The sequence below is a fragment of the Triticum dicoccoides genome, chromosome 2A (genome assembly GCF_002162155.2).
Source record: "Triticum dicoccoides isolate Atlit2015 ecotype Zavitan chromosome 2A, WEW_v2.0, whole genome shotgun sequence".
Classification (NCBI taxonomy): Eukaryota; Viridiplantae; Streptophyta; class Magnoliopsida; order Poales; family Poaceae; genus Triticum; species Triticum dicoccoides.
In genome coordinates, this window is record NC_041382.1 from 784,724,848 (window position 1) to 784,746,475 (window position 21,628).

Here is a 21,628-nt window from a genome sequence, read left to right on the forward strand (position 1 = left end):
TATCTCCAGCATGGTGTCCTCCATAAGCTTCGGAGTGACACTTGCGTAGGATCTATTCCTGTTCATGCTCAGGTACACAACGTCTAATAATACCATCTACTCCTTCTTTATAAAGATGTGGGTCATCCCAAAAGTAATGCCTCAAATCATAGAAGAACTTTTTCTTTTGCTGGTATGTGAAACTAGGTGGTATAAACTTAGCAACAATGTAATTAGCATAATCAGCATACCATGGAGTAGTATGAGAAGCATTTATGACATTTAATTGCTCATCAGGAAAGCTATCATCAATAGGAAGTGGGTCATCAAGCACATTTTCTAACCTAGACAAGTTGTCTACAACGGGGTTCTTAGCTCCCTTTCTATCAACAATATGTAAGACAAATTCTTGTAGCAAGAGAACCCATCTAATAAGTCTAGGTTTAGCATCTTTCTTTTTCATGAGATATTTAATAGCAGCATGATCAGTGTGAATAGTTACTTTAGAATCAACACTATAGGGTCTGAACTTATCACAAGCAAATACAACTGCTAAGAATTCTTTTTCAGTAGTAGCATAATTTCTTTGAGCATTGTCTAGGGTTTTACTAGCATATTGAATAACATTTAATTTCTTATCAACTCTTTTCCCTAGAACAGCAGCTACAGCATAATCACTAGCATCACACATAATTTCAAAGGGTAAATTCCAATCAGGTGGCTGAACAATAGGTGCAGAGATCAATGCTTTCTTAAAAATTTCAAATGCTTCTACACAATCATCATTAAAAAAGGTATATCTTTTTGTAATAAATTAGTCAGAGGCCGAGAAATTTTTGAGAAGTTCTTAATGAACCTCCTATAAAATCCGGCATGACCAAGGAAACTTCTTATACCTTTGATGTCCTTGGGACATGGAATCTTCTCAATAGCCTCAACCTTGGCTTTATCAACCTCAATACCTCTTTCAGAAACTTTGTGCCCCAAGACAATACCTTCATTAACCATAAAGTGGCACTTTTCCCAATTCAACACAAGATTAGTTTCTTCACATCTCTGCAAAACTCGATCAAGATTGCTCAAGCAATCATCAAAAGAAGATCCATAGACGGAGAAATCATCCATGAAAACCTCATAAATCTTTTCACAAAAAGTCAGAGAATATAGCCATCATGCATCTTTAAAAGGTGGAAGGTGCATTACATAGACCAAAAGGCATACGTCTATAAGCAAAAGTACCAAAAGGGCATGTAAAAGTAGTCTTTGGTTGATCTTTGGCTGACACAGGTATTTGAGAGAAACCAGAATAACCATCTAGAAAGCAAAAATGTGTATGTTTGGATAATCTTTCTTGCATTTGATCGATAAAAGGTAAGGGGTAATGATCCTTTTTAGTAGACTTATTTAATTTGCGGAAATCAATTACCATCCTAAAACCTGTAATAATTCTTTGAGGGATCAATTCATCTTTATCATTAGGAACAACAGTAATACCTCCCTTCTTAGGGACACAATGGACAGGGCTTATCCACTGACTATCAGCAACGGGATAGATTATACCTTCCTCAAGGAGCTTTAGTATTTCCTTTCTTACCACTTCTTTCATTTTAGGATTCAGCCGACGTTGATGATCACGAACTGGTTTAGCATCTTCTTCCAAATTAATTTTATGTTGACATAGAGTGGGACTAATGCCCTTAAGATCATCAAGAGTATACCCAATAGAAGCATGGTGCTTCTTTAGAGTTTTCAATAATCTCTCTTCCTCATGCTCTGAAAGGTTAGCACTAATAATAACATGATATATCTTTTTCTCATCAAGATAAGCATATTTAAGAGTATCAGGTAACGGTTTAAGCTCAAACACGGGATCACCCTTGGGTGGAGGAGGATCCCCTAGGATTTCAACAAGCAAATTGTGTTTCAGAATAGGTTCATGTTTAAAGAATACTTCATCTATTTCCCTTCTTTCATTCATAAACATGTCATTTTCATGGCCTAGCAAATATTGTTCTAAAGGATCACTAGGAGGTACGGCAATAGAAGCAAGACCAATAATTTTATCCTTACTAGGTAATTCTTCTTCACGGTGTTGTCTACTAAATTTAGAAAAATTAAATTCATGAGTCATATCGTCTAAACCGATAGTAACAACATCCCTTTTGCAATCTATGGTAGCATTAACAGTGTTCAGGAAGGGTCTACCAAATATAATGGGACAAAAGTTATCTCGTGGGGAACCAAGAACAAGAAAATCAGCAAGATATTTAGTTTTCCCACACAAGACTTCAACATGTCTAACAATTCCCATTGGTGAAACAGTATCTCTATTGGCAAGTTTAATTTTGACATCAATATCTTCTATCTCAGCAGGTACAATATCGTGCATAATTTCTTTGTATAAGGAATGAGGTATTGCGCTAGCACTAGCACCCATGTCACATAAGCCATGATAACAATGATCTCCTATTTTAACAGAATAACAGGCATGCCTACCACAGGTCTAGGTTTATCTTTAGCACAGGGTTTAGCAATTGTAGCAGTTTCATCACAGAAATAAATAACATGCCCATCAATATTATCAAACAAGAGATCTTTAACAATATCAATATTAGGTTCAACTTTAACTTGCTCAAGAGGTGTATATGTTTTAATATTGCTTTTACGAACCACAGTTGAAGCTTTAGCATGATCCTTTTATCCTAACAGGAAAAGGTGGTTTCTCAACATATGCAGTAGGAACAATAAGATCATTATAAGTGACAATCTTTTTTTCAACTTTAATAGGTGCAACTACTTTTACTTCTATGGGAGGATGATATTTAAACCACTTCTCCTTGGGGAGATCAACATAAGTAGCAAAAGTTTCACAAAAAGAAGCTACTATCTCAGAGTCAAGTCCGTATTTAGTGTTAAATTTACGGAAAACATTGGTATCCATAAAAGATTTAACACAATCAAAACTAGGTGTCATACCTGACTCCTTAACTTTGTCGAGGTCCCAATCTTCAGAGTTGCATTTAATTCTTTCCAATAAATCTCATTTGAATTCAATAGTCTTCATCATAAAAGAGCCAGCACAAGAAGTATGAAGCATGGTGCGATTGCTATCAGAAAGCCGAGAATAAAAATTTTGAATAATCATTTCTCTTGAGAGCTCATGATTGGGGCATGAATATAACATTGATTTAAGTCTCCCCAAGCTTTTAGCGATGCTTTCTCCTTCGCGAGGCCAAAAATTATATATGTAATTGCGATCACGATGAACAAGATGTATAGGATAAAACTTCTGATGAAATTCAAATTTCAATCGTTTGTAATTCCAAGACCCCATATCATCACATAGCCTATACCATGTCGATGCATCTCCCTTCAAAGATAAAGGGAAGACCTTCTTCTTAACAACATCTCCGGGTACACCTGCAAGCTTAAATAACCCACAAACTTCATCCATACATATTAGATGCTCATCAGGATGTTTTGTTCCATCTCCTAAAAAGGGATTAGCTAGCAGTTTTTCTATCATACCCGAAGGAATTTCAAAGCAAACATTTTCATTTTCAGTAGGTTCAGTAGGTTCAGGAGCAACTCTTTGCTCTACGGGTTGGGTTGAAGATACCCCGAACAAGCCCCTCAGAGGATTACTTTCCATAGTAACAAGTGACAGTAAATTTCAGCACACTATATAAAATTTTCCTTACCAAATTCCACCTACCAAAGGTGCTTCACTCCCCGGCAACGGGGCCAGAAAAGAGTCTTGATGACCCAGAAGTATAGGGGATCTATCGTAGTCCTTTCGATAAGTAAGAGTGTCGAACCCAACGAGGAGCGGAAGGAAATGATAAGCAGTTTACAGCAAGGTATTCTCTGCAAGTACTGAAATAAGTGGTAACAGATAGTTTTGTGATAGGATAATTTGTAACGAGCAACAAGTAAAAAAAGTAAATAAAGTGCAGCAAGGTGGCCCAATCCTTTTTGTAGCAAAGGACAAGCCTGGACAAACTCTTATATAGAGAAAAGCGCTCCCAAGGACACATGGGAATATCATCAAGCTGGTTTTCATCATGCTCATATGATTCACGTTCGGTACTTTGATAATTTGGTATGTGGGTGGACCGGTGCTTGGGTACTGCTCATACTTGGACAAGCATCCCACTTATGATTAACCTCTATTGCAAGCATCCGCAACTACAACAAAAGTATTAAGGTAAACCTAACCATAGCATGAAACATATGGATCCAAATCAGCCCCTTACGAAGCAACACATAAACTAGGGTATAATATTCTGTCACTCTAGCAACCCATCATCTACTTATTACTCCCCAATGCCTTCCTCTAGGCCCAAACAATGGTGAAGTGTCATGTAGTCGACGTTCACATAACACCACTAGAGGAGAGACAACATACATCTCATTAAAATATCGAACGAATACCAAATTCACATGACTACTAATAGCAAGACTTCTCCCATGTCCTCAGGAACAAAAGTAACTACTCACAAAGCATAAACATGTTCATAATCAGAGGGGTATTAATATGCATATAGGATCTGAACATATGATCTTCCACCAATTAAACCAACTAGCATCAACTACAAGGAGTAATTAACACCACTAGCAACCTACTAGCACCAATCCCGGACATGGAGACAAGAATTGGATACAAGAGATGAACTAGGGTTTTGAGAGGAGATGGTGCTGATGAAGATGTTGATGGAGATTGCCCTCTCCCGATGAGAGGAGCGTTGGTGATGACAATGGCGATGATTTCCCCCTCCGGGGAAGTTTCCCCGGCAGAACGCTCCGCCAGAGCCCTAGATTGGTTCCACCAAGGTTCCGCCTCGTGGCGGCGGAGTTTCGTCCGAAAAGATGGCTTGCTATTTTTTTCCATCGAAAGAATTCATATAGCAGAAGATGGCCACCGGAGGGCCACCAGGGGGCCCACGAGGTAGGGGGCGTGCCTAGGGGGGTAGGGCGCGCCCCCCACCCTCGTGAGCAGGGTGTGGCCCCCATGGTGAATCTCTTCCGCTGAGTATTTTTTATATATTCTAAAAACGTCTTCCGTGAAGTTTCAGGACTTTTGGAGCTGTGTAGAATAGGTCTCTAATATTTTCTCCTTTTCTAGCCCAGAATCCCAGCTGTCGGCATTCTCCCTCTTTATGTAAACCTTGTAAAATAAGAGAGAATACGCATAAGTATTGTGACATAATGTGTAATAACAACCCATAATGCAATAAATATCGATATACAAGCATGATGCAAAGTGGACGTATCACCCGACTCCGCAGGCACCGCCCGACCCATCTTATGCCCCGTCCCCCAACCCTGCCGGTGCCCCCCAACCCCGCCGGCACCCCACCCAACCCCGCCGGCACCACCTCCCTCTCTCGGTGTGCTTCGTCTCCCCCTCCCTGATCTTGTATGTTTGCATGAGTGTATGTATGGATGCATGGATTTTTGATTCAAGGATTGATGGATGCATGGATGTATGAATGTATATATGTATGTATTAATGCATGGATTGATCCATGAATTGATGCATGGACTTTTTTGTAGTAATTTTTTTGTAGATGTATATATGTACGCATGAATGCATAGATGGATGCAAAGAAGGATGGATGAATGTATATAATTGTTAAATTTTTTGTATAGAAAATTGTTGATGCATCTATTAGTTCTTGTTGTTTGTATGGATGCTATTTAGGTCAACCCGATGATACTTGACAGATGCCGATTGTTATCATAGGGGGCCGCGCTTCCTCTGTTCCTCCTCTTTGATCTTTTCATAGTAGGAGGAACAGGGAAAGAGCGAAGATCACCGACAGTCAATGAGAGTTGTTTTTGGTGGAAGAAAATCGACTTTTGACGATGGCGGTCAATCTGGGCGAGTTCTTCTTGTGATATACATTTGTCACGCATGATGGACTCGCCCAACTTGACCATCACCGAAAGTCGAAATATCCGTGAGACAGTGTCCACCATATATACCACCACCAGAGAGAGTTCCACCATATATATACGTCAGAGAGATGAGAGTTATTGGAGGAAGAAAATCGACTTATGACGATGACAGTCAACCTGGGCGAGTTCTTGTGATATACATTTGTCATGCACGATGGACTCGCCCAGCTTGACCATCACCGAAAGTTGAAATATCCGTGAGATAGTTCCCACCATATATACCACCACCAGAGAGAGTTCCACCATATATACGTCAGAGAGCTAAGAGTTGTTGGAGGAAGAAAATCTACTTTTGATGATGGCGGTCGATCTAGGCAAGTTCGTCCTGTGATATACATTTTTCACGCATGATGGACTTCCCCAGCTTGACCATCACTGAAAGTCGAAATATCCATGAGATACATCATGATTAATTTGCTTAGAAGTAATCTTTGATGTTTGATTCTTATGCTATTTTTCATTGTGTGATGAAAGGTGTTAGCACCGATCGATTTTGCGGCTATGGCTTCCTTCGACAACTCATCTTCCATTAGAGTCGACTCCGCGGTCAAGGTGAAGCTCGCCGACGACCGCTTGGCGGCGCTCATTGAGAAGCACCTGCAGATGATCCTAATAAAGTATTTTGAGGATCTCACCAAGAAGAATCCGCCAGCTAAGGAGAAGAAGGCCCCACCCACTAGTACAGAATCGGGCTTTAGTCCCGTTTGTGAGGACCTTTAGTCCCGGTTCTGCAACCGGCACTAAAGGGTGGGGACTAAAGGTCCCCCCTTTTAGTCATGGTTCAACACGACCAGGGACCAAAGGCCCACCAAGTGTCACGAGCCCGTGCTGGGGGCTGGGGGACCTTTAGTCCCGCTTGGTATCACCAACCGGGACTAAAGAGATTAGTTTGAATTTTTTGATTTATTTTGAATTTTTTTTTCTAATTTTCAAATTTCTGAATTATTTGACAATTTAATCTCTAATCACCCCTCATTACTGCTCATGTGTGGAGAACTCATTCCAAATCGTCTAACTTCCTGGCCGGTAACCCATCCTCTCACTACTCCAGCCTGAGCACGCTTAACTTTCGAGTTCTATTCCCCCCTAGTTTCCAAGTCTGCAGTTGTTGTTTTTCTGGCAATAGTAAGCTGTCAATCCTATTAACCCTTAAGAGTTTAGCTTGAGCATGAAGTCACATGTTTCACCGTTTGAGTTTGAAACTATTATTGTAAAAAACAATAATTATTTATTAACACTAAGATTTCTTGAATAAGTAGTTTGTCTGTAGTTTGACCAAAGTTTGACCAAGATTCAAAAAAACTGAAATTTGACCATAACTTTTTTTCATTTCAGAATTTAAGGATTCTAAAAATTTGCAAAACAGCCTACGTGCTGAACATTTTGATATATTATACATTTTTTCGACATCGTATGCAAAAGTTATAGTCGTTTTACTTTTTCATAACACCATTTTGCAAAACGTGTCAAAATTTATGTTTTTAAATTTTCCTAACTAGTAGACGTAGTAACATAACTACATCTCGAAGGATTTTAGTTTTTGAAGTCTTTATCATTTTCTTTTGTTTTTTTTCAAAACTGAAAAGGCGATAGGGGGGTAGAGTTTGAAAATTGCAGGACCCCTTTAGTCCGGGTTGGAGCCACCAACAGGGACTAAAAGGTTAGACCCGTTTAGTCCTTATTGGTGGCTCCAACCCGGACTAAAGGTCTAACCTATAGTCCGGGTTTGTGTCACAAACCAGGACTAAAGGGGCTCGTAGGGCCCCGGTCTGACGCCAGCCTGCCACCACCCCTTTAGTCCCGGTTTGTGACACAAACCAAGACTATAGGTCACAAATGAACCGGGACTAATGCATAGCCGTTGGAACCGGGACTAATAAGGTGAACGTAAGGTCGTTTTTGTACTAGTGACCACGTAAGGAGTGTGGCGACTCGATGCCATTGAGTCCACCAACGTACATTCCTGCCGACGTTTGGTCCTCCATCGTGGGGGATGCCCAGCGTGCTCTGACTCCACGATCACTGGTTTCACCGACTACACCTTCGAGTAGTCCACCTACATACTTTGGCGTTGATTTAGTGACATAGTCATGTAGGTGCAGATATGGACTTCTTAGATTGCCACTTGCGATGCTTTTGATTGTATTAGTGATGAACGCTTACATGGATTATGTATGATGTGATATTTGTAACCTTGCATTCCTTCTCTGCCTTTTTTCTCTATCTTTTGTAGATGAAGTGATATGCAGTGTACAGAGGTAGATGTGTCCAGGAGTCTACGATTCATGGTCTGAATGCAATGAACAAGTTTTCCTTCTCTGCCTTTTTCTCTATCTTTTGTAGATGAAATGGTATGCAGTGTAGAGAGGTAGATGTGTCCAGGAGTCTACGATTCATGGTCTGAATGCAATGAACAAGTGATTTACTACGAAGGCAGCTCCCACAACTCGTTCAATAGCAGAGAGAAGGCAGAGTATCATTACAATCAGTATTTGCCTAAGCAGAAGAGAAAATCTGAATTAGTGGGTTCACCGGATGCGTTCACTGGATGTGCTAGCCAGAAATGGCTTATCAAGTTCGTTGGTTGGGAAGACTTGATAATTCTTCTTCAGTTTGTGATAATTGTGGTGTTGCTTTTATCTTGATGGTTCACTTCATATGCTAGCCAGAACTTTATTGTTTAGTAAGTAGGCATTTGTACTAAAGAGCTACCTTTTGATCTCAAAAGAAGTTCGTGTGAACTATTTTATGTAATGGTTATGTGAGTTTGTTGTTAGACATTGAGACTTGAAATACTTGTTTGTGTATTGTGAAGGAAATATGCCATAGAGGCAATAATAAAGTTGTTATTTAATATTTCCTTATATCATGATAAATGTTTATTATTCATGCTAGAATTGTATTAACCAGAAACTTAGTACATGTGTGAATACATAGACAAACAGAGTGTCACTATTATGCCTCCACTTGACTAGCTCGTTAATCAAAGATGGTTAAGTTTTCTAACCATAGAGATGAGTTGTCATTTGATGAATGGGGTCACATCATTAGAGAATGATGTGATTGACTTGACCCATCCGTTAGCTTAGCACTATGATCATTTAGTTTATTGCTATTGCTTTCTCCATAACTTATACATGTTCTTATGACTATGATATTATGCAACTCCCAAATACCGGAGGAACACTTAGTGTGATATCAAACGTCACAACATAACTGTGTGACTATAAAGATGCTCTACAGGTGTCTCCGATGGTGTTTGTTGAGTTGGCATAGATCGAGATTAGGATTTGTCACTCTGTGCATTGGAGAGGTATCTCTGGGCCCTCTCGGTAATGCACATCACTATAATCCTTGCAAGCAATGTGACTAATGAGTTAGTTGCGGGATGATGCATTACGGAACAAGTAAAGAGACTTGCCGGTAACGAGATTGAACTAGGTATTGAGATACCGACGATCGAATCTCGGGCAAGTAACATACCGATGACAAAGGCAACAACGTATGTTGTTATGCGGTTTGACCGATAAAGATCTTCTTAGAATATGTAGGAACCAATATGAGCATCCAGGTTCCGCTATTGGTTATTGACCGGAAGTGAGTCTCGGTCATGTCTACATAATTCTCGAACCCGTTGGGTCCGCACGCTTAACGTTCAATGACGATCGGTATTATGAGTTTATGTGTTTCGATGTACTGAAGGTAGTACGGTGTCCTGGATGTGATCACAGACATGATGAGGAGTCTCGAAATGGTCGAGACATGAAGATTGATATATTGGAAGGTTATGTTTGTACACGGAATTGTTTCGGATGAGTTTGGGCATTTACTGGAGTACCGGGAGATTACCGGAACCCCCTGGGGGCTTAATGGGCCTACATGGGCTTTAGTGGAAGAGAGAGGAGAAGGCCAAGAGGAGGGGCGCGCCCTCCAAGCCAAATTCGAATTGGGAGGCGGCGGCCCCCCTTTCCTTCCTTCCCTCTCTCCCTTCCTTCCCCATCCTAGTAGGACTAGGAAAGGGGGGAATCCTAGGCGAAGCCCTATGTCGGTAACTTCATCATCATCGTCATCACTTCGTCCTGACGAAACTCTCCCTCGGCCTCAACTGGATCAAGAGTACGAGAGACGTCACCGAGTCGAACGTGTGCAGATCGCGGAGGTGCCATGCGTTCGGAACTTGATCGATTGGATCACGAAGACGTTCGACTACATCAACCGCGTTTCATAACGCTTCTGCCTTCGGTCTACGAGGGTACGTAGACATACTATCCCCCTCTCGTTGCTATGGATCTCCTAGATAGATCTTGCGTGATCGTAGGAAAGTTTTTGAAATACTGCATTCCCCAACAGTGGTATCAGAGCCAGGTCTATACGTAGATGTTATATGCACGAGTAGAACGCAAAGGAGCTGTGGGCGTGGGTATATACATATTGCTTGCCGTCACTAGTTGACTCTTGGTTCAGCGGTATTGTTGGATGAAGTAGCTCAGACCGACATTACGCGTACGCTTACGCGAGACTAGTTCTACCGATGTGCTTCACACACAGGTGGCTAGTGGGTGTCTGTTTCTCCAACTTTAGTTGCATTGGATTCAATGAACAGGGTTCTTTCTGAAGATCAAAAAGCAATCACTATACCGTATTGTGGTTTTTGATGCATAGGTAAGAACGGTTCTTTCTAAGCCCATAGCAGCCACGTAAAACTTGCAACAACAAAGTAGATGACGTCTAACTTGTTTTTGCAGGGCATGTTGTGATGTGATATGGTCAAGACATGATTATATAAATTGTTGTATGAGATGATCATGTTTTGTAACACAGTTATCGGCAACTAGCAGACGCCATATGGTTGTCGCTTTATTGTATGAAATGCAATCGCCATGTAATTGCTTTACGTTATCACTAAGCGGTAGAGATAGTCGTGGAAGCAATAGTTGGCGAGACGACAACGATGCTACAATGGAGATCAAGGTGTCAAGCCGGTGACGATGGTGATCATGACGGTGCTTTGGAGATGGAGATCAAAGGCACAAGATGATGATGGCTATATCATATCACTTATATTGATTGTATGTGATGTTTATCCGTTATGTATCTTATTTTGCTTAGTACGGCGGTAGCATTGTAAGATGATCTCTCACTAAATTTCAAGGTATAAGTGTTCTCTCTGAGTATGCACCGTTGCGAAAGTTCGTTGTGCCGAGACATCACGTGATGATCGGATGTGATAAGCTCTACCTTCACATACAACGGGTGCAAGCCAGTTTTGCACAAGCAAAATACTCTGGTTAAACTTGACGAGCCTAGCATATGCATATATGGCCTCGGAACACTGAGACCGAAAGGTTGAGCATGAATCATATATTAGAAATGATCAACATAGTAATGTTCACCATTGAAAACTACTCCATCTCATGTGATGATCTGCCATGGTTTAGTTGATATGGATCACGTGATCACTTAGATGATTAGAGGGATGTCTATCTAAGTGGGGGTTCTTAAGTAATATGATTAATTGAACTTTAATTTATCATGAACTTAGTACATGATAGTATTTTGCATGTCTGTGTTGTTGTAGATATATGGCCCGTGCTGTTGTTCCGTTGAATTTTAATGCGTTCCTAGAGAAAGCTAAGTTGAAAGATGATGGTAGCAATCGCACGGACTGGATCCGTAACTTGAGGATTATCCTCATTGCTGCACAGAAGAATTACGTTCTGAAAGCACCGCTGGGTGACAAGCTTGCTGCAGATGCTGCTGACAACGTTAAGTACGTGTGGCGGAGCAAAGCTGATGTCTACTCGATAGTTTAGTGTGCCATGCTTTACGACTTAGAACCGGGACCTCAACGACGTTTTGAACGTCATGGAGCATATGAGATGTTCCACGAGTTGAAGTTAATATTTCAATAAAATGCCCGGGTTGAGAGATATGAAGTCTCCAATAAGTTCTACAGCTGCAAAATGGAGGAGAATAGTTCTATCAGTGAACACATACTCAGAATGTCTAGGTACGACAACCACTTGACTCAGCTGGGAGTTAATCTTCCCGATGATAGTGTCATTGACAGAGTTCTTCAATCACTGCCACCAAGCTACAAGAGCTTCGTGATAAACTATAATATGCAAAGGATGGATAAGAAATCAAGAAGGTAGAAATCAATCGGTATTATGAGTTTATGTGTTTTGATGTACCGAAGGTAGTCCGGCGTCCCGGATGTGATCGCGGACATGATGAGGAGTCTCGAAATGGTCGAGACATGAAGATATATTGAAAGGTTATGTTTGGACACCGGAATGGTTTCGAATGAGTTTGGGCATTTACCGGAGTTTCGGGAGGTTACCGGAACCTCCCGGGCTTAATAGCCTACATGGGCTTTAGTGGAAGAGAGAGGAGAAGGCCAAGGCGAGCCCCCCCCCCAAGCCCAATTCGAATTGGGAGGGGGGCCGGCCCCCCTTTCCTTCCTCCCCTCTCCCCCTTCCTTCCCCCTCCTAGTAGGACTGGTAAATGGGGGAATCCTACTCATAGTAGGAGTAGGATTCCCTCCTTGGGGGCGCACCCAAGGTGGCCAGCCGGCCCCCTCCTCCACCTCTTTATATACGGGGTAGGGGGGCACCCCATAGACACACAAATTGATTGTTTTAGCCGTGTGCGGTGCCCCCCTTCACAGAATTCCACCTCGGTCATATCGTTGTAGTGCCCTGCATCGGTAACTTCATCATCACTATCATCACGCCGTCGTGCTGACAAAACTCTCCCTCGGCCTCAACTGGATCAAGAGTACGGCAGGCGTCACCGAGCTGAACGTGTGCAGATCGTGGAGGTGCCGTGCGTTCGGTACTTGATCGGTTGGATCGCAAAGACGTTCGACTGCATCAACCGCGTTTCATAACGCTTCCCCTTTCGGTCTACGAGGGTACGTAGACATACTCTCCCACTCTCGTTGCCATGCATCTTCTAGATAGATCTTGCGTGATTGTAGGAAATTTTTTGAAATACCGCGTTCACAACATATTGTGTATATATTTTTGCAGCAAGGATTCGGGGGAAAGCGGTAAAAAGTTGTCTGGGAACAGATCTTTGCCGAGAGCAGCTCTCGGCAAAGTGGCACGCTGGTAATTGGCTATGGCAGGTTTGCCGAGAGCCACTCTCGGCAAAGTGCCATGTGCTGGCGGTTGGTTGTGGCATCTTTGCCGAGAGCCATTCTCGGTAAACAACTGACGGAACCAGCCGACGCGAAAGTCACTTTATTTTGCCGAGTTGTATTGTTTGGCTCTCAGCATAGTCTTTGCCGAGTGCCTGTACCGTGGCTCTCGGCAAATTCCTGTCTGCCTGAGAGGTGTATGTCGGGTGGCTTCTGTCGAGTGTAGCACTCGGCAAAGGCTTTGCCGGCGTGGATAGGCCCTTTGCCGTGTCCGTGGCACTCGGCGTATATCTCGATTCCGGTAGTGCAATGTCCATCACGTGTATGTAGAGTCTGGACTAATTCATAACCTCTTTTCAACATTAGCACTACTAGATAAGTAGTAATTCTAAAAATCTTTGTAGCTTGCAGAAACCAGATTGCAAGTAATCCTGATGAGCATCTTTGTAGCTTGCAAGAACCAGACTGTTGCTGGATCTTCATCACTTTGTAACCCTATGCTCTTACAAAAACAGCATCCTAGTAAATGCTAGCCTCTCTTCATAGATATTTGGGCTTGCAATTCTGCTATATTTCAATGAACGAATGCTCCTGATTCTGCTGTATCTAAGTATCTACAATACTAGTTCTTTTGTAGAGCAAGTAGTTCTTTTATTGTTCATTTTTATCGATTTATACTGAAATGCTAAATGAGGCTTATCACACTATAGCCGGCGTTTCATAGCTTTTGAGCCGAGACGCCGCCAAGAGGCTTAATTAGTGTGTTATTTAAAGCTTTGGTTCTTAGAGCATCTCCAACAACAGCGTCAAAAAATACGCGCGCGGTAAACTATCACTTTAGCGCGTGGGGGACGTTTTTCGCGCGCCTCACCGGTTGCGGCAAACTAGCGCGCGGGAAACGATTGCCCATGCGAGAAAAGGCGGCAGATCCGGCGCGTCTATAAATTGCGGCGCTCGCCAGGCGACCTCCACACTGCCAAGCGCGCTCACCCCGCTCCCTCTGCTGCTTGCTCTCTGCTTCCTCACCCCGCCATGACGCGCCACCATGCCGCCGCGCCGCCGGGGATGGTCTAGCTACCGTGGCGTCCGCGAGCACCTCGACGGCACCTACTACGCCGAGATCCGGTCTGGCGATGTTCGGCTCGGCCTCGGCACATTCGAGACCGTGCACGAGGCCGCCCGCGCGTACGACGCGGCGGCGTGGCGCCTCGAGAGGCTTCCGTGGCAGATAAACTTTCGCGACGTCTACACGCGCGAGCAGGTGCAGGCCGTCGCCCCTCTGCCTTGTCTTATCACGGTCCAGGACCGTGAGGAGCATCGTCAGCGGCAACGCCGCCTCCTCATCGTCGAGCAGGACGAGCGAGCCATGGCAGAGTGGCGCCGACGCCACCCGGAGGACGTCGCCAACGAGCGCGCCTACTGGGCGAAGAGGACGGCAAGGCGCCGCGCGTAGCGGGCGGACAGGCATCGGCAGAAGGCACTGGCCATATCGCAGTGTGATATCGTTGAAGCAGGTAGGGAGTCGATCTTTGAGGATAATGATCTTTGTTGGGAGGACATTTGGCTCGATACTTCGGACAACACCAGCAAGGATGATGATGACGAGGACAACCCGGAGTAGTTGCAGTTGCATCATAGTTTTTATCTAGTTACACCGTAGTTTTTATTATGTACTTGCATTGTAGTTTTAATTATGTAGTTGCACTGTAGTTTTTATGTAGTTGCACCGTAGTTTTATCTATCTATGCTATGAACTATGTAAAATATATATGTATCGTTTTATCGATGCTATAATGAACTATGTACCGTTTATGTTATATCTATGCAACCTAGTCCAGAGTATTCGTGTGAGCGCGTGCTGCATTTTAGCGCGCTTGCTGGAGCTACGTGCGCACTCTAAATTTTAGCGCGGTTGCTGGAGTCAGCGCTGTCCGTCGCACCAAACCATGCGATGGACGCACTGCAAAGTAGTTTTTAGTGCGCCGCGCGTCGGGCGGCTGTTGAAGATGCTCTTATTGTACACACGTGAAACCAAATCAGACTAGCCACAGTGGAGAGTAATATACACTAATAACATACGCATATCTCTAGACTATGTTACTACCTTCATAGTGGGTAGTAAGGCTGGTCATAGTGGAGAGTAACTTAGACTAGTAACATACATATGTTACTAGTCTATGTTGCTACCTTCATAGTGGGTAGTGTCATAGGTGTGGTAACATAGTTGCCTTCATTTATTACTTTGTAGACTCATTATGCATTGAAAACCGCTATGTGATGGTAACATATTATGTTACTCTATTTGCCTCTCTCCTCATTAACTACTTGCCACATCACCAATTTTGCTTATGTGGCATCTATGTTACTACCTATGTTACTCCCACTATGACCAGCCTAACTTAAGTGTGATAACATGCAAATATTCATTTATTAGATTATAGACTCATATTGCGTTGGGACATGTGATGTTATAATAACTAGCTAAGTTATTACAACTATATTTCTCCTTATTAATTCATTACCACATAAGTAAATTTATTGAGTTGGACTCGATGTCACTCCCAGTGTGGCTAGTCCATGGCCACGGGTAGCTTTGTTATCTTCGCCTCCTCTCCATTCGTTGCACTGCTCGAGGATTAGACTTCTTGCTGCTTTCTCCGAGGTGGGCGAGGAGATTGAAGGACTGGATTAATTGATTCATCCCACCCGGAGCGGATCAAGGACGGCAGTTTGAGGACCCCAACTAGTCATCGCAGTGATCGTCCGTCGATGGGGGACTTCGTGGGGCACGCACTGCCGGGCTCGCTGCTGCTGGCGGTGGGCCTGTGGCGGGTGTGGGCGTCCATCGCACGCTTCGCCGCCGACCCGCCGGCGTTCCGCATCCGTGCCTGGAGCCCCTTCTCAGCGGGGCCGCGGCTCCTGGAGCTGTACGTGGTGACCGGGGGCGCCTTCCTGGACATGTGCATGGAGCTCTTCTACTCCAACCCGCTCCGCGTCCTCACCGGCCGCGGGGTCGACCCGGCGCACCTCAACGGCCTCGAGCACGCCGGCATGCTCCTCATGTTCTTCCTCTTCGGCGCGCTGGCCCTCCTCTCCCACACGACGAGGTCAGTTAGTCATCTTGGTACACTATTCGAGGTGGCATAAGCTCTCAGCAATGGAAATCAGTGCAGGTACCTGCCGCTGTCGGACACCGCACTGGGCCAGGTGTTTGCAACCGCTTTCACGTCGGAGTTCATGCTCTTCTACTTCCACTCCACCACCCACGTTGGCTTGGAGGCCTACTACCACCGCCTCCTCCTCCTCCTCATCGGCCTCTGTGTCGCAGCCATTGTCCTCGGTGCGCTCCTGCCAACCAGCTTCCCTGCCGACCTAGGCACCGGCGCCCTCATCGCGGTCCAGGGTATGTGGTTTTTCCAGACTGGGTTCACTCTCTACGGTCCTACGCTCCCCGCTGGTTGTGCCCGCAGCTTCGCCGCCCCTGGCGCCGACGCCCACGTCGAGTGCCCCGACGGCGCCGTGCTGGAGCGTGCCGAGCAGCTGGCAAACTTGCAGCTATTCGGACTCGTGTTCCTTGTGTTTGTGTATGTACTCGGGTGCTACAGCTTCGCCACGGCGAGGTTTGGGCACCCGGACCTGACAACGACAACGAACGACAGGCACGTCGGCGATATTGAATGCAGCCGCTGAGGAGCGCAAGATTTAGTGGGCAATGCTGCTGAAGTTCTTCCTTTTGGATTTGGTGTACGAAACAGAGAGCAAGTATAATAAGATGATATAAACGGGTTATAAAAATTTAAATATTTTTTTATTGAGCTGGAAGAGAGAGACGAGTATAGAGAAAAGAAGTGGGATGTAGATTTACGGCGGGCTGTAGAAGAGGATCCAAAAAACTGTATAATAGTAAAATCTACGCCATATATTAATAGAGTAGTATTTTCTTATAACTAGCTAATACTACTATACATGCTGATATCACATCGGCTTTGTTTATACTCCCTCCGTTTCTAAATATAAGTTTTTTTAGACATTTTAAATGGACTATAACATACAGATGTATGTAAACATATTTTAGAGTGTAGATTTATTCATTTTGCTTCGTATGTAGTCATTTATTAGAATTTCTAGAAAAAACTTATAGTATTTGGGAACGGAGGGAGTAAATGACATGACAACATGCTATACATGCTCGACGTACATGCCAGAAATGAATGGGCGGGCTGTTCAAGAACTACAGGCTGGATCGCAGCATCTGGACAAGTGTATATATTTAATTACTTGACTGGCGACTAAGTAAATTATTTTGGACTCGACTCATTCCACCATTGAACTGGAGAATATTGTGGTTATATTTCCTTTTGATTCTCCTGTCCAGAAGTTCTGTCGCTTGGGTTTGTTCATCTTGCATGTCCAGATCTTAGTTGAGTATATGATCGCAATACCCTCCTGCCGCATGCACCGCTTGCAGGCAACCTAGCAAGAGCTAAAAACTAGTGACAAAAATCAAGGCCAAACCAGCAGCACAGAGGATTTATCTTACAAGAGGGATAACCACAACACAGTCATCAGCACACACAGGCGCAAACCCCAAGGTAAAGGCTGAAGTTCTTCCTTTTGGATTTGGTGTACGAAACAAAGTGCAAGTATAATATGGTGATCTAAGCGGGCCATAACAATTTAAATATTATTTTTTATTGAGTTGAAAGAGAGAGACGAGTATAGAGAAGAGAGGTGGGTTGTAGATTTACAGCCGGCTGTAGAACAGGCTCCAAAAATCGAGAGTAAAATGTACACCATGTCTTAACAGACTAGTACTTCCTTATAGCTAGCTACGATACATGTTATTACATCGGCTTTATTTATATATGACATGACTAGTCGTACCTACTTATTTGGCGACCAGATCGTAATGGTTAGCTGACGTACCGTGGCTAGTTGTCAGCCAACCCAAGTATCCGGGACAAACACATTAATTCATTTTTGGTCTGAGTAAGGTACCATCTCTTCATGAAATGCTCCTTAGCCAGAATGTTGTGAAATATTATAAAATGTGCTTTCAATTTGATTGATATTCCTTATAATGCTGATGCTTTGCTCAACACTTGGATAGATTTGGAGTTGATGATAAACATCTGATCTTTACAAGAGTAGCTATGGTCTTCTGGAACATTTGGAAAATTAGAAAAAAAATACTGTTTTAACAATGCTAAAAGTACTAACCCTTGTGTCCCTGTTAATATGATCGCTAGATGGCTAAGTGATTGGAGTGTTTTCCAGAAAAAGCGGGAAAATGAAGAAAGTTGAAAGGTGCGTAGAAGTGCTAGAACAAAGTGATGTGTTTTGCGCAGTGCAAGGTTGCCTTTTTGGTGTGCTCAGAATTCAGCGATGGAGCTTTATTGCAAGGTCTTATGGAGAAGAAAAAGTTGCTCATAGCCTTTCTGTTGTTCTATAGTTATCGTTGAACTGTTTATAACCATAATAGCTAAAACCTTTGGTCTTATAAGCAATGTCTCAAAGATTGCTTCTCTTTGCCTGCTGAAGATGATATGAAATTCCAGGTGGATTTCATTAGTGAATCATGGTTAAGTTTGCCATAGTTTAGGGTGTTGTAGGCTATGAATTTTTCTCGTTTTTGTTTAGTAGTTTGTAAAACTTGATGATTTCTGTTAAATGAAATTGGAGAGAGCCCCCTCGTTATAAGAAAAGGTGGTGCTCCATGGAAAAACTTGTATGGAGCTATTAACTTAATTACTAGAATGGTTGGGCGCGCTTTGCCGCGCTGTCGTTGTTGTTGGGTTTCTTAACAAAATTACTCACTATGTACAAATTATAAGGTGTATTACTAATTTTAAAATTTAGACATCTCAACGTTTGATCATATTTGTAGATAAGCATATCAAAATTCATAATATCAAATCGGTATCATTAGATTCATCATGAAATGAATTTCCAGTTTTTTTTATATCGTGGATGTCAATATTTTTGGCTCTGAACTTGGTTAAAGTTAAAGAAATTTGACTTCCCAAAAACTAATACCCCTTATATTTTGAAACTAATGAAATATGTAGTTTGGCGGGTGGGCAAGATGATGCAGTTATTTTATTTTTATTTATAATGCGGTGATTATTTTGGCCTTTCACGGTGTGTTTCTTTGTTATCCGCTAATCAATTCATATTTATTTGGCAAAAAATTCATGTCAATGGCTGCATGTACTATATTGGTGCTAGAGTATCACATGGCGGCGTTTCTTTTTCTAGATGGTGCGAAGGATTGATAAGTTTTTATAGCCCAGTTGTTGTTGATTGATTTTATAAAGATCAAACTTGTGAACCAAATTCAAAATTTAATACCTCAAGGGAATGGAAGAGGAGCTCTTTGAGAAAAGAAATTGTTGACCTGGTCTAAATCGGATGACCAAAATTCAAATTGAAGTCCTGAATTAATTGTGACATTATTTTTTTTTTAGAAAACATAGTTTCTATTATAAAATATTGAGTGAGAGAACTTTACAAATTGTTGACTCGGCCAAAATCAGATAGATGATCCCGCTTTAATTGGAGACCTCAACTAAATAGATATATATGTATCCCTTCCCTACTGCTCCACTCCGGAGAACAAACCAAAAGCAGGCTGTACGTTCTCTCCATCCAAGAGCAAGCTCGTCTATTTTGAGCTCCCAAACGCCGGCTGGCCGGCCAGGTAAAATCACATAATGGAGGTCACTGTGCACTCGTCCATGCCCGTGAAACCTGACTACGGTGACCGCGGCGGCCCCTCCACCGACGTCGTCCCACTCAGCGTATTTGACGAGGTGAGCTACGACGAGTACGTCACCGGCCTGTGCGCCTTCCACCCGCCCGCGCCGGTCAACGACGTCCTCGTGGCGGGGCTTGCCAAGGCGCTGGCCGAGTACCGCGAGTGGGCCGGGCGGCTCGGCGTGGACGCCGATGGCAACCGTGCCATCGTGCTCGACGACGCTGGCGCGCGGTTCGTCGAGGCGACGGCCGACGCCGAGCTCGCCAGCAGCCTCATGCTGCTAACCACGGGGGACAAGCTGCTTAGCATGTTCCCGAGCTGCCACGGCGCCGACGAGCTGCTGCTGGCCCAGGTCACGCGGTTCCGGTGCGGCTCCATCATCATTGGCGTCAGCATGCATCACAAGGTGGCCGATGGGCACGCCATCTGGACTTTCTTGTTCGCATGGGGGCAGGCCACCCGCGGCGTCGCCATCAGCCCTGTCCCGGTGCACGACCGGACGTCACAATTCGCGCCACGGAACCCGCTGCGGATCGAGTTCGACCACCGCGGCAACGAGTTCAAGTCTCACGGCGACAAGTCGGGAGCCCACGCCGGCGATGAGGCGGTGCTGATACACAGGGTGCACTTCAGCCGAGAGTGGATCATGGCGCTCAAGTCGAGGGCGTCGGAGGGCGCCGCCAGACCGTGCACCACGCTGCAGTGCCTGGCGGCGCATCTCTGGCGGTGCATCACCAAGGCGCGCGGGCTGGACGCGGGCGCGACCACCAGGATGCGCATCGCCGTTAACGGGCGGACGCGGATGAGCGGCCCGCGGGTGCCCGCTGGGTACACGGGCAACGTGGTGCTCTGGGCGTGGCCGACGACCACCGTGCAGGACCTGGTGGGCCGGCCGTTCCGGGACGCCGTGGAGCTCGTTTCCCGGGAGGTGGCCCGCATGGACGACTCCTACTTCAGGTCGTTCATCGATTTCGCGAGCTCCGGGGAGGTGGAGAAGGAGCAGCTGGTGCCGGCGGCGGACTCGCTGGAGGTAAGGCTGAGCCCGAACGTGGAGGTGGACAGCCTGCTGGGGATCCCGTTCTACGAGATGGACTTGGGCGGCAGCCGGCCCTTCTTCTTCTTGCCCGGGTACAGCAACGTGCCGGTGGATGGATTCATGTATATCGTGCAGTCCTACGAGGGTGATGGGAGCGTGGACGCCTATGTGCCTCTCTTCCGCCGCACCATGGAGGCCTTCAAGAAGTGCTGCTGCTCCTCCATGCCGCCCATGGCCGACGAAGAAGGTGCTTATTAGGTGCATGCATAGGCGCCGGTTGTGTTACGTTGTACTTGTCAGTCCCGGCGGATCTCAACAATTGTTGTTGTAGTCTATGTATTGCGCGATCAATTGGTAGATGCAAATTCGGAATAAATGTTGGAGAAGCTTCTTTATTGAAATGTCTTTTCTTAATCTTTACATGTGGCACACGGGTGCGTCAGACAGCGTGAGCTTTTGCTCGGAAGATCACAGGCAATGCTATACTTACGTAAATAATGTTACGTGTTTTATGTAAAGTGCAACGTGGGTAATTAGTATTGAAGAAGGAGGAGGAAGGACGGCTTTGCTACATCGACGGAGAGTTACGGGGGGTTTACGGGCCTGGGCACCCAGCCCACCAGTTAAAATCAGGGGGGCGCGATTAATTAGACAAATTAAAACAGGACAACTCAGCAGGTCCGTAAAGTCCGTGAGGTGGGAGTCCGTGTGTGTAGCATTTTTGGAAGGAAGGGGCCCCACCCACCTGAAA

The 21,628-nt window shown here is 44.5% G+C and overlaps 1 protein-coding gene and 1 pseudogene across 1 annotated transcript; both read left to right on the forward strand.

The window, feature by feature from the left end:
* Positions 1 to 15,853: 15,853 nt before the first annotated feature.
* LOC119358485 (transmembrane protein 45A-like) lies at positions 15,854 to 16,774 on the forward strand. The gene is made up of 2 exons (XM_037625006.1): positions 15,854 to 16,191; positions 16,258 to 16,774. Exons 1-2 carry the CDS (start codon positions 15,854 to 15,856, stop codon positions 16,772 to 16,774), a joined length of 855 nt encoding a protein of 284 aa, XP_037480903.1.
* A 3,023-nt stretch (positions 16,775 to 19,797) lies between these two features.
* Positions 19,798 to 21,628, forward strand: part of LOC119358486 — a 7,052-nt pseudogene continuing 5,221 nt past the window's right edge.